We start from the raw sequence: 19,822 nt of genomic DNA, 5'->3' as shown, positions 1-19,822 counted from the left end.
CCGCGTATTTTAGCCACCTAAAAAAAGACAAAAATAGTCAAATAAAGGTCAGTTAAAATGTATACTATATTATGAATATGTGTACCGTTTTAGCTAGCTTTCTGACATACTGTTGGTTGTTTACCTCAGTGGTCCCCAACCACCGGGCCGCGGCCCGCTACTGGTGCGTGGATCGATTGGTATCGGGCCGCACAAGAAATATATATATATTTTTTTTTTCTTTTTTTAATTAAATCAACATAAAAAACACAAGATACACTTACAAGTAGTGCACCAACCCAAAAAAACTCTCTCCCCCCTTTTGTTCTGGGCATTGAACATGAAGACTCTTCCTTCACTGTTCCGAGTGGCCATGAGAGTCTTGGCAGTGCCTGCCTCCAGTGCTCCAGTGGAGCGAGTTTTCAGCCATGGTGGCATCATACTACGCCCCCATCGTGCACAAATGACTGACAGACTCTTGGCTAATTTGGTCTTTTGCAAATGCAATGCAGCATAGGGCCCTGACATATAAAAAGTACAACTTTTTTGTTATGTTCACGTATATGTCATGTTTTTTCAATGTTAACACTTTTGTACAAATAAGTACATTTGCACTTTATTTTTCAATGTGTTTGTTCTGTAAAGGAATGAGTTAATGTTTAAAATGACTAATGGTTAATAGTGCTATTATAAAGTGCAATGTCAGCACAATTTTCTTTCCTGCAATTTAAAATGCACTTGTTTTAATAAATAAATACAGCGTTTGAAAAGCATACACAATCTGTTAATATATTAGTCTGTGGTTAAAAGGACTTCAAAGGACTCGAAACTCAAAATGCAGGACTTAGGACTTGACTTGAGACTTTCCAGTCTTGACTTTGGACTTGACTCGGGGCTTGCCTGTCTTGACTCGGGACTTGACTCGGACTTGAGGGCAAAGACTTGAGACTTACTTGTGACTTGCAAAACAATGACTTGGTCCCACCTCTGCTAAAAAGCTAAATTACTCATTCACAATGTTTTGTAATGCAATAATTAAAAATGTAATTAAACTGAGCCAAATAAAATAGCAAATAAATACAACCAATACAACAACATTTAATCCAATAAATTAAAATGCTATAATTACAACACCCATAAAGAGCTGTGTACTGTATTAAAATGGAAATGTGTAATTGCACATACAAAGTACAATAAAATCACATTTTCAGTACAAACCTGTTCAAGGTCAGACAAACATCATACCGAGTGGACAGGAGCGCTGCTCCGTTATCCATCAAACCACTAAGGCGTGGGAAGTGGCTGGTGGGGTACGTGTGCGTGTGTGTGTAATGTATTTTCCGGGGATGTATTTTGTGTTTGTGTGTAAGCCTGACGAGTCGATCTGTTCCTCTACCTCGGTGCTCGTCAGGATAACCCAGCTAATCAAACCAATAAACGTCAACAGACAACAGGTGTGTGGAAGGAATTTGTAGCTTCTTCACTGCACAATCCTTTCGGGAGAATCTCAAAACATCGACCATGCCAGCTCGCTCCAGCCAGGGAAAACAACCCAGATTAGAATGTTTGTGTATGAGTGAACAAAAACAAATTTAAACATTTCACTCTAGTTGTCTATTTCTGGTCCTCATATCGCAGAGCAGACAGCTTCTCTGAGATGTTATCCAGTTTGCGATCTTGTCCAAAATCACAAAAGCAATTCCTTCTAAAATTAAATATTCAGCAGTTGAATCTCATTTTGGCTTTAAACCGCTTTACTGCTGTAATCACCAAACACAGTGGGAGTTTCAATGAAAAGAAACAAGAATATGATGTAAACATCATCCCTTCATTTAATTCTGCCTCGTGTCCTCAGCTGAGAAAGCGCTTTCTCTACCTGCAAAAGCACAAGAGACTTGTGTCCATCATACAAAAATTGACATTTATATTACAAAACGTGTCGGCGTCATCACTCACTGTGATGAACCAGTGTGACTGTGGCCCGTATCTGAGCTGAGAGCTTAAATTCATCTTGCTCGCAGGAGCCAAAGCGTGCAGATGAAGGTGAGGGACGGACGAGAAGGGAGGAATATGAAAGCCTAGCCTGCAGTTTATATGTGGTAGAAAAATTTCAAGATGATTAAAACGTGATCAAAATACAGTATAGCACGAGGCTTACATTTACCTGATGTCTTCCAGATCTCTCACTTTGTTTCGCTCTAAGATAAGCCTTCCCATCTCTGCCATCTGCTCCACTACAAACAAATAAGAAATCATGCACACAGGACATTTTATTATGTACAAGAATGGTCGGTCTTTACAAAGACAGGTCTTTTTTCATACAAAAGGTGCACCAGATAATAAGGCACATTAAAGGGGTCATATTATGATTTTTTTCTAAATGTAAAACACTTCCTTGTTGTCTACATAACATGTAATGGTGGTTCTTTGGTGAAAATGTTGCATAGATTATGTTTTACAGACCATTTTCAAGTAGCTTTCTGAGCGTCTCTTCAGGATGCGCCGTTTTGTGGGCGGTCTTATTTACGTGGCTCACCTTCGACAGCGTCTTCTCCCCGTCATCTTTATTGTAGCGGTGTAGCGTGCAAGGACGGGAGTGGAAGAAGTGTCAAAAGATGGAGCTAACTGTTTTAATGACATTCAGACATTACTTCAATCAAATACGGAGCAGCATCTCATCATCCGTGGCTCAATAATGCAACATCAACGCCGGAAATGTGTCCCGTGAAAAAAGGTCCGACCGGAACCCTCCAATAACTAAAGTTCCGTGGGTGAATAATGTAAACCCACTACAGTTTTTAGCGCTTTGATAGGTAGTTTACTGACAGATATAAGTTAGAACTTTACGCTACTTTATATTAGAGATGGCAACAGCGGAGGATGAATGTCCCATAACAAGATAGAGAAAAAGAAGAAGCTTATGACTACATGGCGGATGCGTGCACATCTTCAGGACTTATGCAGATCCCAAATACACATCAGCAGGTACCAGAAGGTAAAAAAATGTGTTTTGCATAATATTGCGAAACAAAACGCCAGGTAATATGTCTGCTAAAAGGTGCCTTTTGCGGTCCTTTTACCTGCACGTTAATAAAATACTTGTATGTTTAATGCGCAGACAATCCATCAAGCGGTGCGGCTTTATAGCTTACCAAAGTCGTACTAAAACATTTTGATAGATTTTTGAGCGCCGTGTGTAATGTTCTATATTCTCAATGGAACATTTACATTTTTGATGTTTACTGCCGTCATATTGCAGTCTACACGTATCTCTTATGTATGACTGCCATCTACTGGTCTCACTTATAATTACACCATGTAACAAATGAAATTGCTTCGAGGTCAGTAAGCACAACCAGAATTATGCCATACATTAGGTGCACCGGGTTATAACAGTCGATTTTTGAGAAAATTAAAGGATTTTAAGTGCGCCTTATAGTCCGAAAAATACGGTACTTTTTTTTTTTACCCTGAAATTAAACCATTTTAAAATCCCCGAACATAAGAAAATTCTGATTGACTTGAAATTTCTCACACAAATCCATCCCACCATCCTGTAAAAGTGCTTGAAACATTGAAATATGTCTTTTGAAGTTATTTTTCCCCATTCTTGTTTTTGAATTTTCACTCCATCAACATGACTGCTTTGAAATGTCCCCCACAGATCAACCATTAGAGCATTTTGGACCACATGGAGGTGGTGTTGCCCTTTGGCATCTGCAATAATCTGAGGGTTTTCTTTTGTTGTTGCAAAGAGAAAACAGGTTTTTTTCGACATCTATTTCAATTTTCAGTAAACACCAAATGAATAAATTAAAAAGTATACAATAAATAGTGTATAAAAACACTACTAACAACTACAGTAGTTTAAAGAAGTAATGTAATCATAAGGCACAGCATTTACCTTGGACAATTGACTTCTTCCGTATGTCTTTTGAGTGTCCGCCAGTAAGACATTATTTAACGTCCTTGGCTGGCGTTATCCACTCATTCTGCTTCAGTATGGTGCAGACTAGCAAGTGCTCCACTCGAAATGTTTCACCAAGTCTGCCACACTGTCATGTTTTGGATGATTTATTTCTTACATTCAATGAATATCATCCACTTCTTCTCTGCACTGTCCTTCACACCCACTTTCTTTTTGCCATGCTTGTAAATATAAAGTTATGTCCATCTTTAGCTATAAGTTAATGCTAGCGAGAAACACCTGATGGTTTGGTTGTATCTTACAGGGTTCGCTGTGGAATTTGCTACTCCAACTAATGGTGGGAATGCTTGTAACTCTAAACATAAAACTCAGTCAACAGACAGCTTTTGTCTCAACCCTTAAAAGGAGACCTACTAACTTTTCTTATCTATTGGTACCTATTTTATCCAAAACCCAAAACCAGTGAAGTTGGCACGTTGTGTAAAGGGTAAATAAAAACAGAATACAATGATTTTCAAATCCTTTTCAACCTATATTCAATTGAATAGACTGCAAAGACAAGATACTTAACGTTTGAACTGGAAAACGTTATTTTTTGCAAATATTAGATCATTTGGAATGTTTCAAAAAAGCTAGCACAAATGGCAAAAAAGACTGAGAAAGTTGAGGAATGCTCATCAAACACTTATTTGGAACATCCCTCAGGTGAACAGGCTAATTGGGAACAGGTGGGTGCCATGATTGGGTATAAAAGCAGCTTCCATGAAATGCTCAGTCATTCACAAACAAGGATGGGGCGAAAGTCACCACTTTGTGAACAAATGCGTGAGCAAGTAGTTCAAGAACAACATTTCTCAACCAGCTATTGCAAGGAATTTAGGGATTTCCCCATCTACGGTCCGTAATATCATCAAAAGGTTCAGAGAATCTGGAGAAATCACTGTATGTAAGCAGCAACGCTGAAAACCAACATTGAATGCATGTGACCTTTGATCCCTCAGGCGGTACTGCATCAAAAAGCGACAGCGTGTAAAGGATATCACCACATGGGCTCAGGAACACATCAGAAAACCACAGTTTGTTGCTACATCTGTAAGTGCAAGTTAAAACTCTACTATGCAAAGTGAAAGCCATTTATCAACAACACCCAGAATCGCTGTCGGCTTCGCTGCGCCCGAGCTCATCTAAGATGGACTGATGCAAAAAAAGTGTTCTGTGGTCTGATGAGTCCACATTTAAAATTGTTTTTGGAAACTGGACGTCGTGTCCTCCGGACCAAAGAGGAAGAGAACCATCCGGATTGTTATAGGCGCAAAGTTCAAAAGCCAGCATTTGTGATGGTATGGAGGTGTAATAGTGCCCAAGACATGGGTAACTTACACATCTGTGAAGGCGCCATTAATGCTGAAAGGTACATACAGCTTTTGGAGCAACACATGTTGCCATCCAAGCAACGTTACCATGGACGCCCCTGCTTATTTCAGCAAGACAATGCCAAGTCACGTGTTACATCAACGTGGCTTCATAGTAAAAGAGTGCGGGTACTAGACTGGCCTGCCTGTAGTCCAGACCTGTCTCCCATTGAAAATGTGTGGTGCATTATGAAGCCTAAAATAGCACAACGGCGACCCCCGGACTGTTGAACAACTTAAGCTGTACATCAAGCAAGAATGGGAAATAATTCCACCTGAGAAGCTTAAAAAATGTGTCTCCTCAGTTCCCAAACGTTTACTGAGTGTTGTTAAAAGGAAAGGCCATGTAACACAGTGGTGAACATGCCCTTTCCCAACTACTTTGGCACGTGTTGCAGCCATGAATTTCTAGGTTAATTATTATTTGCAAAAAAAAATAAAGTTTATGAGTTTGAACATCAAATGTGTTGTCTTTGTAGTGCATTCAACTGAATATGGGTTGAAAAGGATTTGCAAATCATTGCAGTGTTTCCCACACATTCATTTATTTGTGGCGGCCCGCCACGAAAGAATTACGTCCGCCACAAATGGATTTTTCGGCTTTTGACTCGCTCGACCGCTCATAAAAGCAATGGGACTCTGTCTGTGAATGTACCTTGTAGTTACAACTCCGGTGCAGTAGGTGGCGGTAGCCTACTATGCATTGTAACTCCGCCGATAGCACTTAATTCACCTGGTGGGCCAGAAGAAGACGACGAAGACGAAGAAGACGAAGACGGACGGACGGACGGGATCAAAATACGAGGGTAATATAGGTTATAGGTAGATAGGTTATAGCTGCATCGCTCGCGGCTCGTCATATATTTAACGTTAATCCGCGATTCCACCGAGCGTTTCACTGACGGTGAGCAGCCTGACGCTGCTTCATTAACACCGCCGCTGTTTGACTCGGGGTCCGGGGCAGACGCACGTAATAACAATCACCTGTTTTCATACCCACGAGCTAACGAGTCCAGGTTATAACCCTGTTGTCAATAAACACACGTGGAGACGGTGCTTCAGATACTACATTAATTCTCAAGCTAAAATGTCCACTGCAGCATGTGAATGCAATGAAAAGAATAAAATCTGAGCCAACCAGCTGTTAAAATGTTGTCCAGGTTAATGTTTTGGCCATTAAAGGCCCTTCATTTCAAGATTTCAACTGTGATCGGGCTTTAAACAGGTGGCTGACCTGTTCAGGTGGGTGTAACTGCTACTGGTCAAATAATGTGAAATAGCATTTAATTTTACATGTATGCAATGCCATTTAAATGTAATTATAGATAATAATAATAATAAATACTGTGTAGTGTTGTAAATAGTCAACGGGAAGGATTTTAGTAAGATATAAGCCATGAGCACTACACCGCCAGAAAAAAACTTAGGCAGGACAAGTAAAAATATTGGGGCAAGTAGATTTGAGAAGTCGGGCAAGTAGAAAAATTAGGGCGGAGGGAACAGGTGAGACTCAGCAAACACTGAAAAATAAAGCAGGGTCAGATCAGAAATGCACTTTTCTCATGAAAAGGGTCCTAATTTATATTCTTATGTGCCTTATAGAGAGGACCACGACAAAACATAGAGCGACTAGCTCCAGTGCGACCTGTTCAGCAGCAGCAGCAGGAGGAGGAGGAGGTTGACTGACTGTGGCAGGACACCTCTGCCTCTGTTTCACTTCATGTTGCTGGTAAATAATATGGTTGTAGTAGTAGGCTAAAGTTAAATTATTTAGTATGCACTAATTAAAGGGGCAGAGCTTTAAGAGACATTTTAGCTTTTATATTTTTTAAGATATATTTTTTGTAAGAACCACAATTAATAAATATATTTCAGTGAATAACTAATTGTTCAAATCTGTATATAAATATGTACATAAAGTGTTGTAATTATATTCCAACTCCGCGTTCTTCTTGGTCATCGCCGCTGCCGCCGCCACCCCCCGCCCCCCGCCCACACCACCACAAATCTTGTCGATTGCATTGTACCATATGTCCCGGCAAGAAATCTGCGTTCAAAGAACTCCGGCTTATTAGTGATTCCCAGAGCCCAAAAAAAGTCTGCGGGCTATAGAGCGTTTTCTATTCGGGCTCCAGTACTATGGAATGCCCTCCCGGTAACAATTAGAGATGCTACCTCAGTAGAAGCATTTAAGTCCCATCTTAAAACTCATTTGTATACTCTAGCCTTTAAATAGCCCCCCTGTTAGACCAGTTGATCTGCCGTTTCTTTTCTTTTCTCCTCTGCTCCCCTTTTCCTTGAGGGGCGGGGGTGCACAGGTCCGGTGGCCATGGATGAAGTGCTGGCTGTCCAGAGTCGGGACCCGGGGTGGACCGCTCGCCTGTGCATCGGCAGGGAACATCTCTGCGCTGCTGACCCGTCTCCGCTCGGGATGGTGTCCTGCTGGCCCCACTATGGACTGGACTCTTACTATTATGTTGGATCCACTATGGACTGGACTCTCACAATATTATGTCAGACCCACTCGACATCCATTGCTTTCGGTCTCCCCTAGAGGGGGGGGGGTTACCCACATATGCGGTCCTCTCCAAGGTTTCTCATAGTCATTCACATCGACGTCCCACTGGGGTGAGTTTTTCCTTGCCCGTATGTGGGCTTTGTACCGAGGATGTCGTTGTGGCTTGTGCAGCCCTTTGAGACACTTGTGATTTAGGGCTATATAAATAAAGATTGATTGATTGACAAATAGATGCCTGCCCTGTGGGAAACACTGCATTGTATTCCGTTTATATTTACATACAACTCATATGGAAACAGGGTTTGTAGATGACTATAGTAACTAATTAGATGACCATAGTAACTAATTAGATTACCATAGTAACTATAGTTACTATGGTAATCTAATTAGTAAATCTAATTAGTTAGTTATACTATAGTATATCATGCAAAAGCGCAGATTCCATCCATATAAATACTTTGTATAGTTCAAGACTTACGGTCATTTGAAAACATCACTGCACATCATAATGGCAGCTACACTTTCCATCTTAAAAGATCTAAAAAAAAAATATTTGGGAATGTCCGGCGGGCCAGATGGAAAAGCTTAACGGGCCGCAACGGCCCCCGGGCCTCAATTTGCTCAGGTCTGCTGTACAGCTCTGTTATAAATTCCCAAAAAGCCATTTTGTCTCCATGATGATCATTAGATGATCTCGTGACACTTCCAATAATCAATCGCGGGCTGCTGAGTCACCAATCTGCAGAGGACGAGAGAGGAAAGCCAACATAAACATTTACCTGTGGGAATGTTCTCCTCCCGTAAAGCTTTACAGTTGTCGATGTGAGTCCTGGTAACAATGAGGTAATGATGGCCGGCAGCCGGCTTCACGTCCCGGAAGCACAGCAGCTCGTCATTCTACACACAAACACGAGTGAAAAGACAGTAGAAAAAGTACAGCATGAAACACTTTTACTCACACTTAGGAGGATTTCTGTGTCGCTCCGGTTATTGGCTATCTGACAGAAGGGGCATTCGTCGTCGTTAGAGGAGCTAGGAGTCGCCATTCATGGTTTTAAAGTTGATTGAAAGGGAAGAATGGCAGCAGAGTGTGGGCGCGTCGGAAAGCAACACGACAAATCTCAGCCGGCCTGCTGGTGCATTCACGGTGTGTCGTAAATTCGAAAAGCATGTCACCTCTCGTCAACAAACCACATCAACTAGTAATTCAATGTATTTGCTATAGTCTTAATTGATATCAGAGTTGTTGCATTAAATACAATATCCAAACATAGCTTTACTCACTCATCAAACATAAGTTTTACACTTTCATATGTGATATCTTGACCAGAATATATTTATTAATTAGACTTCCTTTTATTGTCATTCAAATTTTAACTTTACAATACAGATAAGAACAACATTTCGTTGCATTAGCTCGTTGTAGTGCAGGATAAAAGAGCAATAAGGTGCAGATATAAATAAATTGATTACTGTACAGATAAATATATTTCCCTTTTGCATATGCATCCACGTTTATGGATGTATGTTACATTGTCTTTATAATCCAACGAGTTAATCCGTTTTTGGGGGGAATTGAGGGGATTATTATTATGCGTTCAAGAGTCTTATGGCCTGAGGGAAGAAGCTGTTACAGAACCAGAAGGTTCTGCTACGGAGGCTGCGGAACCTCTTTCTAGAGTCCAGCACATACTTGCCAACCCTCCCGATTTTCCCGGGAGACTCCCGAATTTCAGTGCCCCTCCCGAAAATCTCCCGGGACATCCATTCTCCCGAATTTCTCCTGATTTCCGCCCGGACAACAGCATTGGGGGCGTGCCTTAAAGGCACTGCCTTTAGCGTCCTCTACAACCTGTAGTCACGTCCGCTTTTCCTCCATACAAACAGCATGCTGGCCCAGTCACATAATATATGCGGCTTTTACACACACACACGCATGCACACACAAGTGAATGCAAGGCATACTTGATCAACGGCCATACAGGTCACACTGAGGGTGGCCGTATAAACAACTTTAACACTGTTACAAATATGCGCCACACTTTGAACCCACACCAAACAAGAATGACAAACACATTTTGGGAGAACATCCGTACCTTAACACAACATATACCCAGAAGACTTTGCAGCACTAACTCTTCCGGGACGCTACAATAAACACCCCCCACTACCACCAAAATCCCGCCCACCTCAACCCCTCCCCCCATCTCCCGAATTCGGAGGTCTCAAGGTTGGCAAGTATGGTCCAGCAGTGAAAACAGTCCTTGTTGGGGGTGGGAGGAGTCTCTACAGATTTTCTGAGCCCTGGTCAGGCAGCGGCTTTTTGCGATCTCCTGGATAGGAGGAAGAGGAGTCCTGATGATCTTTTCCGCCGTCCTCACCACTCTCTGCAGAGACTTCCAGTCTGAGGCATTGCAGGCTCCAGTCCAGACAGAGATGCTATTGGTCAGCAGGCTCTCTATAGAGCCTCTGTAGAATGTGCTGAGAATGGGGGGAGGGAGCTGTGCTCTTTTCATCCGACGCAAAAAGCATACTTGCTAACCCTCCCGAATTTTCCGGGAGACTCCCGAAATTCAGCGCCTCTCCCGAAAACCTCCCGGGACAAATATTCTCCTGAAAATCTCCCGATTTTCAGCCGGAGCTGGAGGCCACGCCCCCTCCAGCTCCATGCGGACCTGAGTGAGGACAGCCTTTTTTTTATGACAGGAGGACAACAGGGTGACACGAACTAAATCATCCAGACTAGAGATCAATTGTATTATGTTTATCTTACCTAAAAATAAATATATTTATTAATTACAAAAAAAACTAAATACATTTTTACTATATTTTGCTAAAAACATTCAAATTAATTGTGTTTTTATTTGTATTTTTTCTGACTCCTTATTGCATCCAGCCATAGAATTATACATTAAAATAAACATGTATGAAATAATTAATTTTAAATGATCATAATAATTCATTTAAAATGACCATATTTGATTATTAAAATAATTGCTTGTTTATCAACAACTTTAGCATTTTATTCATTACATTTTGAAGCTCTCAGAAGCCAAGTTACCGGTATGTTATATCCTTAAGATTTATTTATGCAAGTTTGAAGTATCAATTATCTAAACAGTTTTGTTTGCATATTTTCAGGATATATATATACATATATATATATATATATATATATATATATATATATATATATATGTATGTATGTATGTACAGTATGAATGTATGTATGTATGTATATATGTATATATATATATATATATATGTATATATATTTCATATATATGTATAAATATAAATGAATGTATGTATGTATGTGTATATATATATACATATATATATATTAAATACTTGACTTGGTGAATTCTAGCTGTCAATATACACCTCCCCTCTTAACCACGCCCCCACCCACAACCACGACCCAGTCCCACCCCCGACCACGCCCCCCACCCCCACCCCCCCACCTCCCGAAATTGGAGGTCTCAAGGTTGGAAGGTGCATGCGCTGCTGAGCTCTTTTTACAAGAGCTCCGGTGTGTAGGGACCAGGTCATATTGTCAGTTATCTACACCCCCAGGAACTTGGTGCTGCTTACTATCTCCACCTCTGTGCGTTGATGAAGAGTGGAGTGTGGCTTGACTGGTGCTTCCTGAAATCGACGATGATCTCCTTGGTCTTGTCAATGTTAAGGACCAGGTTGTTGGTTCTGCACCAGTCAACCAGATGTTTCACCTCCTCCCTGTAGTCCATGTCGTTGTTGTCACGGATGAGGCCCACTACTGTTGTGTCGTCCGCATACTGCACAATTTGGTAGGCGCAGCAGTCATCGGTCATCAACGTGAACAGCAGCGGACTCAGGATGCAGCCCTGGGGGGAGCCGGTGCTCAGGGAGACGGCACTAGCGGTGTTGTTGCCCACTCTCACAGACTGGGCTCTGTGAGGAAGTCAAGCAGCAAGTTGCATTGAGGGGTACTGAATCGATGGGGGGCCACTTTTTCACTTTTAGGCGCTTCCTTAGCCGTTTTTCCTAGAAGAGTGTATTAAAAACAGTTAACACATTTTACAGTCCAGGCAAAGGTGCTGATCAAATTAAAATGAGTAAATAGCACAGATAAATACATCATAGAAAAGATGACATTGCATCTAGCATATGGTGTAGATCTGGATACGGGTACAGATCCAGCATAAATTGGACAACAAAAATACTGTTACTGTTCAATTTTATGATATTGTTTGGGGTCAAAAACAACTTCATCTTTATCCCAATTTTTCACGAGGTGGGTTAGCTTTCGGTGCAAATCTGAATACAGATAGAGATCCAAGAGTAAGTAAAACAACAAAGTTTACAGTTCAAGATGTGGCTTTGTTTTGGGTTTCTCTTTCAGTTCCTAATAAATGATACATACATCTTGATGACAATTGTGTATGAAGTGGTTTATTTTTAACATTTGTTGCAGACTGGACTCACATAAGAAAAGAACCACAATTGTTTTTCTGCTTTTTTTTTGTTGAGAAAAGGAGTTAACCTTCAAAGCTATATTGCATGGGTTTGGGTATTTTCTTTTAAAATACAGTACCTCAATCTTGTTGTCTGATGGGAGTACAATTTGATTGATTGATTGATTGATATGTTTATTGACATCTTAAATAATTGGATCCATGTAATGCTTTAAAAAGGCAAATGGATGGCACAAAAAGCCAAAAGGCTTGTTTCCATTGCGATCCATTAAATATTCATCACATTTGATACATTCAATAATTAAAGATATATAACCTGTAACATGTATATAAAAAATTACGTTAACATTTTTTATAAATTATGTACATATACACAGTATACATGTCAGGTGATTTGAAAAACAATATATACAAAAAATGGGGGGCGGGGGGGTATATACACTATGTACATGACTATGCACATGTTGAGAAAATATATATACACTATAACCACATATAAACCTGTTTGATGCTTCGAAGAGTTGCTGGGGATCAATTTTGGTTCCGATCAGGTAGAGGTTGAGCTGAGCCAGGATTTTATGGCAGTTTTAAAATTTAGTAGGGAAGTTCGAATTTTAAGGTCTGTTGGTAGTGCACTCCACTGTGTGGTGGCAAAATAGTAGAATGCATTTTTTCCCATGAGAGTCTTGAATTTGGGGGGCACGAGGTCTGAGGAACTCCGTCTCGTGTAGTACCTGTGAGCATCACTTACTCTGGTGAAATAGATGGACAGGTACTTGGGGACAGTTTCTCTGAATATTTTGAATACCAGACACATTGCAATTTGGTGTACTCTTTCCCCAACTCTAAGCCATCCTAATTTGGTAAAATGGGCTTGAGTTAGGGGAGTCCTGTATGAGAGGTTGAGCAGGAGTCTCATCAGCTTGTTTTGGGAAGTTTGCAGTTTCGTTTTTAGTGGCTTGGGGATACTGCTGGTGAACAATGAGGTGCAGGCGTTGTCAAAATGACACTGTATTTGGTGTTGATCAATTTAAAATAGGATGTTTTGCCCCTGGTTAGAGGTATGGGCTCTACTGGAAGCCATTCTAGTTAATACAAGATGTCTACCTCTTCATAAAACTGTCCCCTGTATACTCACATTAACAAAACACGACGTTCCAGGTAGGAATTTATACAGCATGCTTTCTGATATCCTACTAGCCGGGGCCAGAACATGGAGGTGGAGGTGTCTCACTGAGATGTAAGGAGGTTGGTGGAATCCCAGCCTATGCAAAACAATTATAAATGAAACACCCGAATCTGTCAAAAACATTACAATAAAACACATTTTTGAAGGAGTGCTTCCACCTGATATCCTTCATATCCGTGACACCGCTGTCAAGGAGTACTGCTCTCGCCATTTCAGCCATGCGTTCAACTGGGAAATAAATATTAATTTTTCCATAGTGTATGTCTCAGATATGAAGTACAAAATGCAATGAATGTGTATTTAGGGTCATCTTAAATAGGGACGGCGTGGCGAAGTTGGGAGTTGTGGTTACTGGTTCAATCCCCACCTTCTACCATCCTAGTCATGTCTGTTGTGTCCTTGAGCAAGACACTTCACCCTTGCTCCTGATGGGTCCTGGTTAGCGCCTTGCATGGCAGCCCCCGCCATTAGTATGTGAATGTGTGAATGTGGGAATAATGTCAAAGCTTTGAGTTCCTTAAAAAGGTAGAAAAGCGCTCTATACAAGTACAACCCATTTACCATTTAAATGCAGAAACAGTACAACAAGACAACAGTGGCATACTAGCACACTACCTACTGGTAGTTTCATAGGAGGTACTGTATGGAAAACCCACTTACCGAGTTTGATGTGTCCATTGTTCAGCGAGAAACAACTTTCTATGTGCTGAGTGGGAACAACCAGGTAATGATGAGGAGCAGCAGGGCAAATGTCCCGGAAACACACCAGATCCTTGGTCTGAGAGGTTAATGTAACACAGAACGGTAGTTTCATACAGCTCCTGAACGCACCGTGCACTAAACAATCCAGCTGTACTGTACAAGCAGGTAAAATAATTGTTTTATCTATGATTAATTACAATGTTTGTTAGATGTACTATACATATATATTATATTCTAAAAGCACCGTAATAACACGTTTGATTAGTGAAACAGAAAGTATAAAAACTACAAATTAAACTTATTTCCTGGTCATGTTTCTGCGAAACGAAATCATACAATTTCTTACCTTTTTTAAAACGTCCGCCTCGTCGTCTTGGCCCCTGGCAATTGAGCAAAAATCACACCATTCGTTTCCATTTTCTTCGGTGTCGTTGAAGTCCATTTTTGGCGACAACACGGACACTTCCTGCTTTCCCGGTTCCCCATGACTCAGAATCACGAAGATCGTTGATGGACGCGAAGACGATGACCCGCGTTGAATAAATAAATGTGTTTGTAAATTAGTACGGACCAATAAGAACGTTACTTTTACAGATTCGTCATCCTGTTTCAGGTACATACTTATATAATCCCATCCGTCCATCCATGTTCTACTACTTGTTGTTAAATAAGTTACCAGTAACAAACATGTCCTATTTTGTTTTTTGGAATACAACAACGATCAATCAGTCAATGTTTATTTATATAGCCCTAAATCACAAGTGTCTCAAAGGGCTGCACAAGTCACAGCGACATCCACGGTACAGAGCCCACATAAGGGCAAGGGAAAACTCACAACCCTAATGGGACGTCGGTGTAAATGACTATGAGAAACCTTGGAGAGGACCGCATATGTGGGTGACCCCCCTATCCCCATAGGGGTGACCGGATGCAATGGACGTCGAGTGGGTCTGACATAATATTGTGAAAGTCCAGTCCATAGTGGATCTAACATAATAGTGAGAGTCCAGTCCACAGCGGGGCCAGCAGACCATCTCGAGCGGAGACGGGTCAGCAGCGCAGAGATGTCCCCAACCGATGCACAGACAGTACCCACCCCGGGTCCCGACTCTGGACAGCCAGCACTCCATCCATGGCCACCGAACCTGTGTAACTCCCCCTCCACAGGGGAGAGGGGGGAGCAGAGGAGAAAAGAAAAGAAACAGCAGATCAACTGGTCTAAAAAGGGGGTCTATTTAAAGGCTAGAGTATACAAATGAGTTTTAAGATGTGACTTAAATGCTTCTACTGAGGTAGCATCGCTAACTGTTACCGGGAGGGCATTCCATAGTACTGGAGCCCGAATAGAAAACGCTCTATAGCCCGCAGACTTTTTTTGGGCTCTGGGAATCACTAATAAGCCAGAGTTCTTTGAACGCAGATTCCTTGCCGGGACATATGGTACAATACAATCGGCAAGATAGGATGGAGCTAGACCGTGTGGTATTTTATACGTAAGGAGTAAAACCTTAAAGTCACATCTTAAGTGCACAGGAAGCCAGTGCAGGTGAGCCAGTATAGATATATATATATATGTATATAAAGGTATATACAGTATAGGCCTAATATGATCAAACTTTCTTGTTCTTGTCAAAAGTCTAGCAGCCGCAATTTGTACCAACTGTACCGTAATCTTTTAATGCTAGACATAGGGAGACCCGAAAATAATACGTTACAGTAATCGAGACGGGACGTAACGAACGCATGAATAATGATCTCAGCGTCGCTAGTGGACAAAATGGAACAAATTTTAGCCATATTACGGAGATGAAAGGCCGGTTTAGTAACACTCTTAATGTGTGACTCAAAGGAGAGAGTTGGGTCGAAGATAATACCCAGATTCTTTACTGATTCGCCTTGTGTAAGTGTTTGGTTGTCAAATGTTAAGGTGGTATTATTAAATAAAATGTCGGTGTCTAGCAGGACCGATAATCAGCATTTCCGTTTTCTAGGCGTTGAGTTGCAAAAAGTTAGCGGACATCCATTGTTTAATTTCATTAAGACACGCCTCCAGCTGACTACAATCCGGCGTGTTGGTCAGCTTTAGGGGCATGTAGAGTTGGGTGTCATCAGCATAACAGTGAAAGCTAACACCGTATTTGCGTATGTCGCCTAGCGGCAGCATGTAAATACTACAAAGTGCAGGGCCAAGAACCAAACCCTGAGGAACTCCGCTCGTTACCTTAACATAGTCTGATGTCACTTTGTTATGGGAACAATACACTGATTATACACAAACATAAAACACAAACTTAGTGGATGTAATAGACACAGTATGTACATGTATACAACATTTATTCAGGCTTAAATGTAGTTGCCATAACACAATAATAATAATAAATAGATCCTTACAGAAGACAGCAGTTTGGGATTCACAAGAAAATAATACTTCAGGTGCATTCAGTTACAACACAAGAACAAAGCTCATTTACACATGGAGCGCTAACTCATTACGACAACACTGATGTATGTAGAACAATATATCCATACACTCACTGCACGACATGATTAAATGTATTTGTGTGATCCAAATTTTTTGTTAGTGGCATTTGTAGAGTGCATTGACTGATCCCTTTTCTTTTGTGGTGGGGTCTGGACAACATTCAGTAACATTACGTTTTTTTTCTCAAAAGAAATGCTAAATCACATAACTCCACAATACAGCGTTAGACTGGTTTTAAATCCTCTAGTGCAAAACGTGATTCTTCTGCGGTAGGGGTGTCCAAAGTGCAGCCCGCTGCATTTTTTTTTATTGGATCCTGGCATTGTCTAAAAATAAAATTACATTCTACGGAGGGGGATGAGAGCCTCACAGAAACGAAAAATAATACACAAAGTTGACACATGGACTCTTTTTCTTTGAATATATTTACCTCCTTAGCATATCTCTTCTTTAAATTGTTTGTTAATAATAATAATAATAATGATAATAATAATAACAATAAGAGGTTAATTCTATGAAAGTGGCACAGCCCTACGGGTAAAAACATTTGGACACCCCTGTTCTACTGGCTTTAAAACAAAAAAAAATCAGTGATAGAATTCTAGTGCTTGTTGGGTTACGTCAGTCTGCTGAACAAAATAACATCTCAATAAAAATAAACGATAAAAAAAATACTTATAAAAATGTGACACACGGAAAAATAATATTTGGTCGATGCAAAAATTGTGTTTTGGGTGGAGGGAATGAAAACACTTATTGTGATGTAATTTAACATTGATTCAGTTCGAAAGTCAAAGTAGCATTTAGAGGAAGTGCGGCATTTGTTAAACAAATGAAATGGTGAATGGTCAGAAACCTTTCTAGAGTGCTTCAGTTTCTTCCAAAATCAGTTCCTGTACATTCACACGATTGCTTTTACTTTTAAGGACAAACAGCCCTCTTCTTTTTTTCTTCATTTCTCACAATGTTGTGGCACTAAGGCAAGTCTGCATATCGGAGGGAAACCTGGAGACTTTTGAAGGTGAAAGGCAGCTAATTAACCGAGAGCGACCAGACAGGGGCTTACAATCACGTGACGCTGACCCTGCCTTCTTGAAACGACTGCTTTTCGCCACCCCCTCACGGATCATTAAGCATCAAATCAGGTAGCCTAGTTTTACCTACAAGCTGTGCTGTAAAAGGATTTGTGAGAGCAGAATGTGAAGCATGTCTGTGGTAGGCTTGAAGGCTGGGGGGAGCTACTCAAAGCTCCACACCTCCAGACTGTGGATGTTGAAGTCCTGCCGGGTGGAGAGTGGCTGGTTGTTAAAAGTGGCGCATTTGGTGGTGGTGCCGCGATACAGCTCGGCATCAAGCCACAGACCCAGTTGACCACTTAAGCGCCAGGAGGTGGAAACAAGGAGAACAAGTGTGTGTCAAGCAATGTCCGTTCACATTAAGACAGTGGTGTTATAGCAATACTTCTATTTATTCATAATACTGATTAGTAAATTATCCAAACTATAATAGCCTTTATGTTTGCTTTCACACACATATATTATATATATATATATATATATATATACACACACACATGTATATATATATATAAACACACACACATATTTGTGCATATATATATATACATATATATATATATACACATATATATATATATACACATTTTTTTATACACACACACATATATATATATATATATATATATATATATATATATATATATATATATATATATGTATTTGTACATACATATACATACATACATATATATATATATATATATATATATATATATATATATATACACATACATACTACACATCCATGTATATACATATATACACATAATATTTATATATATATATATATATACACACACACACACACACACACACACACACACACACACACACACACACACATTTACACAGACGAACACACACACACATATATATGCACGCACACACATACACATCCATCTTCTACCGCTCTTATTTTTATATATATATATATATATATATATATATATATATATATATATACACATACATACATACATACAGTACAGGCCAAAAGTTTGGACACACCTTCTCATTCAATGCGTTTTCTTTATTTTCATGACTATTTACATTGTAGATTGTCACTGAAGGCATCAAAACTATGAATGAACACATGTGGAGTTATGTACTTAACAAAAAAAAGGTAAAATAACTGAAAACATGTTTATTATATATATATATATATATATATATATATATATAAAAACTAGAGATGTCCGATAATGGCTTTTTTGCCGATATACCGATATTGTCCAACTCTTAATTACCGATTCCGATATCAACCGATACCGATATATACAGTCGTGGAATTAATACATTATTATGCCTAATTTTGTTGTGATGCCCTGCTGGATGCATTAAACAATGTAACAAGGTTTACCAAAATAAGAGAACAACTTCAACTCAAGTTATGGTAAAAAGTGCCAACATGGCACTGCCATATTTATTATTGAAGTCATGAAGTGCATTATTTTTAACCTCCCACCTCCGATTTCGGGAGGTGGGGCCGTGGGTGGTGGGGCGGGGGCGTGATCGGGGGCGGGGGGCGTGGTTAAGAGGGGAGTATATTTACAGCGAGAATTCACCAAGTCAAGTATTTCTCATATATATATATATATATATATATATATATAATAAATACTTAGTCAAGTATTTCATAAATATATATATATACATATATAATAAATACTTGACTTTCAGTGAATTCTAGCTATATATATATTTATTTGATTATATATATACATATATATATATATATATATATATGAATATATATATATAATATATATATATATATATATATATATATATATATATATATATATATATATATATATATATATATATATATATATATATATATATATATATATTTACATTATATGTATATTTACAGCTAGAATTCACCAAGTCAAGTATTTCATATATATATATATATATATATATATATATATATATATATATATATATATATACACACCGGTATATATATATATGTATATATATATATATATATATATATATATATATATATATATATACATACAGTATATATAATAATAATAATAATTCGGGAGGTATGTTAAATGCAGACGC

At 39.5% G+C, this 19,822-nt stretch overlaps 3 protein-coding genes across 9 annotated transcripts in view; all 3 read right to left on the bottom strand.

Annotated features, from left to right (window-relative positions):
• Positions 1-790: 790 nt before the first annotated feature.
• Positions 791-9,011, bottom strand: LOC133576325 (adenosine 5'-monophosphoramidase HINT3-like). The gene is made up of 5 exons (XM_061929474.2): positions 8,797-9,011; positions 8,617-8,734; positions 2,144-2,213; positions 1,936-2,062; positions 791-1,855 (listed from the first exon to the last, which is right to left on the bottom strand). The coding sequence occupies exons 1-5, from the start codon at positions 8,881-8,883 to the stop codon at positions 1,808-1,810; spliced, it is 450 nt and encodes a 149-aa protein (XP_061785458.1). The 5' UTR covers positions 8,884-9,011; the 3' UTR covers positions 791-1,807.
• Positions 9,012-11,300: 2,289 nt separating this feature from the next.
• LOC133576483 (adenosine 5'-monophosphoramidase HINT3-like) lies at positions 11,301-14,962 on the bottom strand. The gene is made up of 5 exons (XM_061929752.2): positions 14,532-14,962; positions 14,144-14,261; positions 13,642-13,711; positions 13,433-13,559; positions 11,301-11,863 (listed from the first exon to the last, which is right to left on the bottom strand). Exons 1-5 carry the CDS (start codon positions 14,826-14,828, stop codon positions 11,735-11,737), a joined length of 741 nt encoding a protein of 246 aa, XP_061785736.1. The 5' UTR covers positions 14,829-14,962; the 3' UTR covers positions 11,301-11,734.
• A 1,545-nt stretch (positions 14,963-16,507) lies between these two features.
• Positions 16,508-19,822, bottom strand: part of ncoa7b (nuclear receptor coactivator 7b) — a 139,192-nt gene continuing 135,877 nt past the window's right edge. For 5 of the 7 annotated variants that reach the window (XM_061929739.1, XM_061929740.1, XM_061929738.1 and 2 more), the window contains exon 18: positions 16,508-18,041. In XM_061929739.1, the coding sequence (XP_061785723.1) occupies positions 17,906-18,041 (136 nt within the window). In that variant the 3' untranslated portion in view covers positions 16,508-17,905. The remainder of the gene's footprint in view (positions 18,042-19,822) is intronic. The other 2 variants (XM_061929737.2, XM_061929743.1) reach the window with 1 other exon arrangement.

This window comes from Nerophis lumbriciformis, linkage group LG34 (genome assembly GCF_033978685.3).
Source record: "Nerophis lumbriciformis linkage group LG34, RoL_Nlum_v2.1, whole genome shotgun sequence".
NCBI lineage: Eukaryota > Metazoa > Chordata > Actinopteri > Syngnathiformes > Syngnathidae > Nerophis > Nerophis lumbriciformis.
The sequence above is the reverse complement of the archived record's forward strand: the minus strand, read 5'-3'. Positions and strand labels throughout refer to the sequence as shown.

Coding starts and splice junctions, on each gene's coding strand:
- LOC133576325 (XM_061929474.2), bottom strand. CDS start 8,883: ATGGCGACTCCTAGCTCCTCTAACGACGACGAATGCCCCTTCTGTCAG. Junction 8,735..8,796: donor ACACAGAAATCCTCCTAAGT/GTGAGTAAAAGT, acceptor GTTTGTGTGTAG/AATGACGAGCTGCTGTGCTT. Junction 2,214..8,616: donor GGAGGAGAACATTCCCACAG/GTAAATGTTTAT, acceptor ATTTGTTTGTAG/TGGAGCAGATGGCAGAGATG.
- LOC133576483 (XM_061929752.2), bottom strand. CDS start 14,828: ATGGACGGATGGGATTATATAAGTATGTACCTGAAACAGGATGACGAA. Junction 13,712..14,143: donor CAATGGACACATCAAACTCG/GTAAGTGGGTTT, acceptor TTTATTTCCCAG/TTGAACGCATGGCTGAAATG. Junction 11,864..13,432: donor GAACGTCGTGTTTTGTTAAT/GTGAGTATACAG, acceptor ACACTCTTCTAG/GAAAAACGGCTAAGGAAGCG.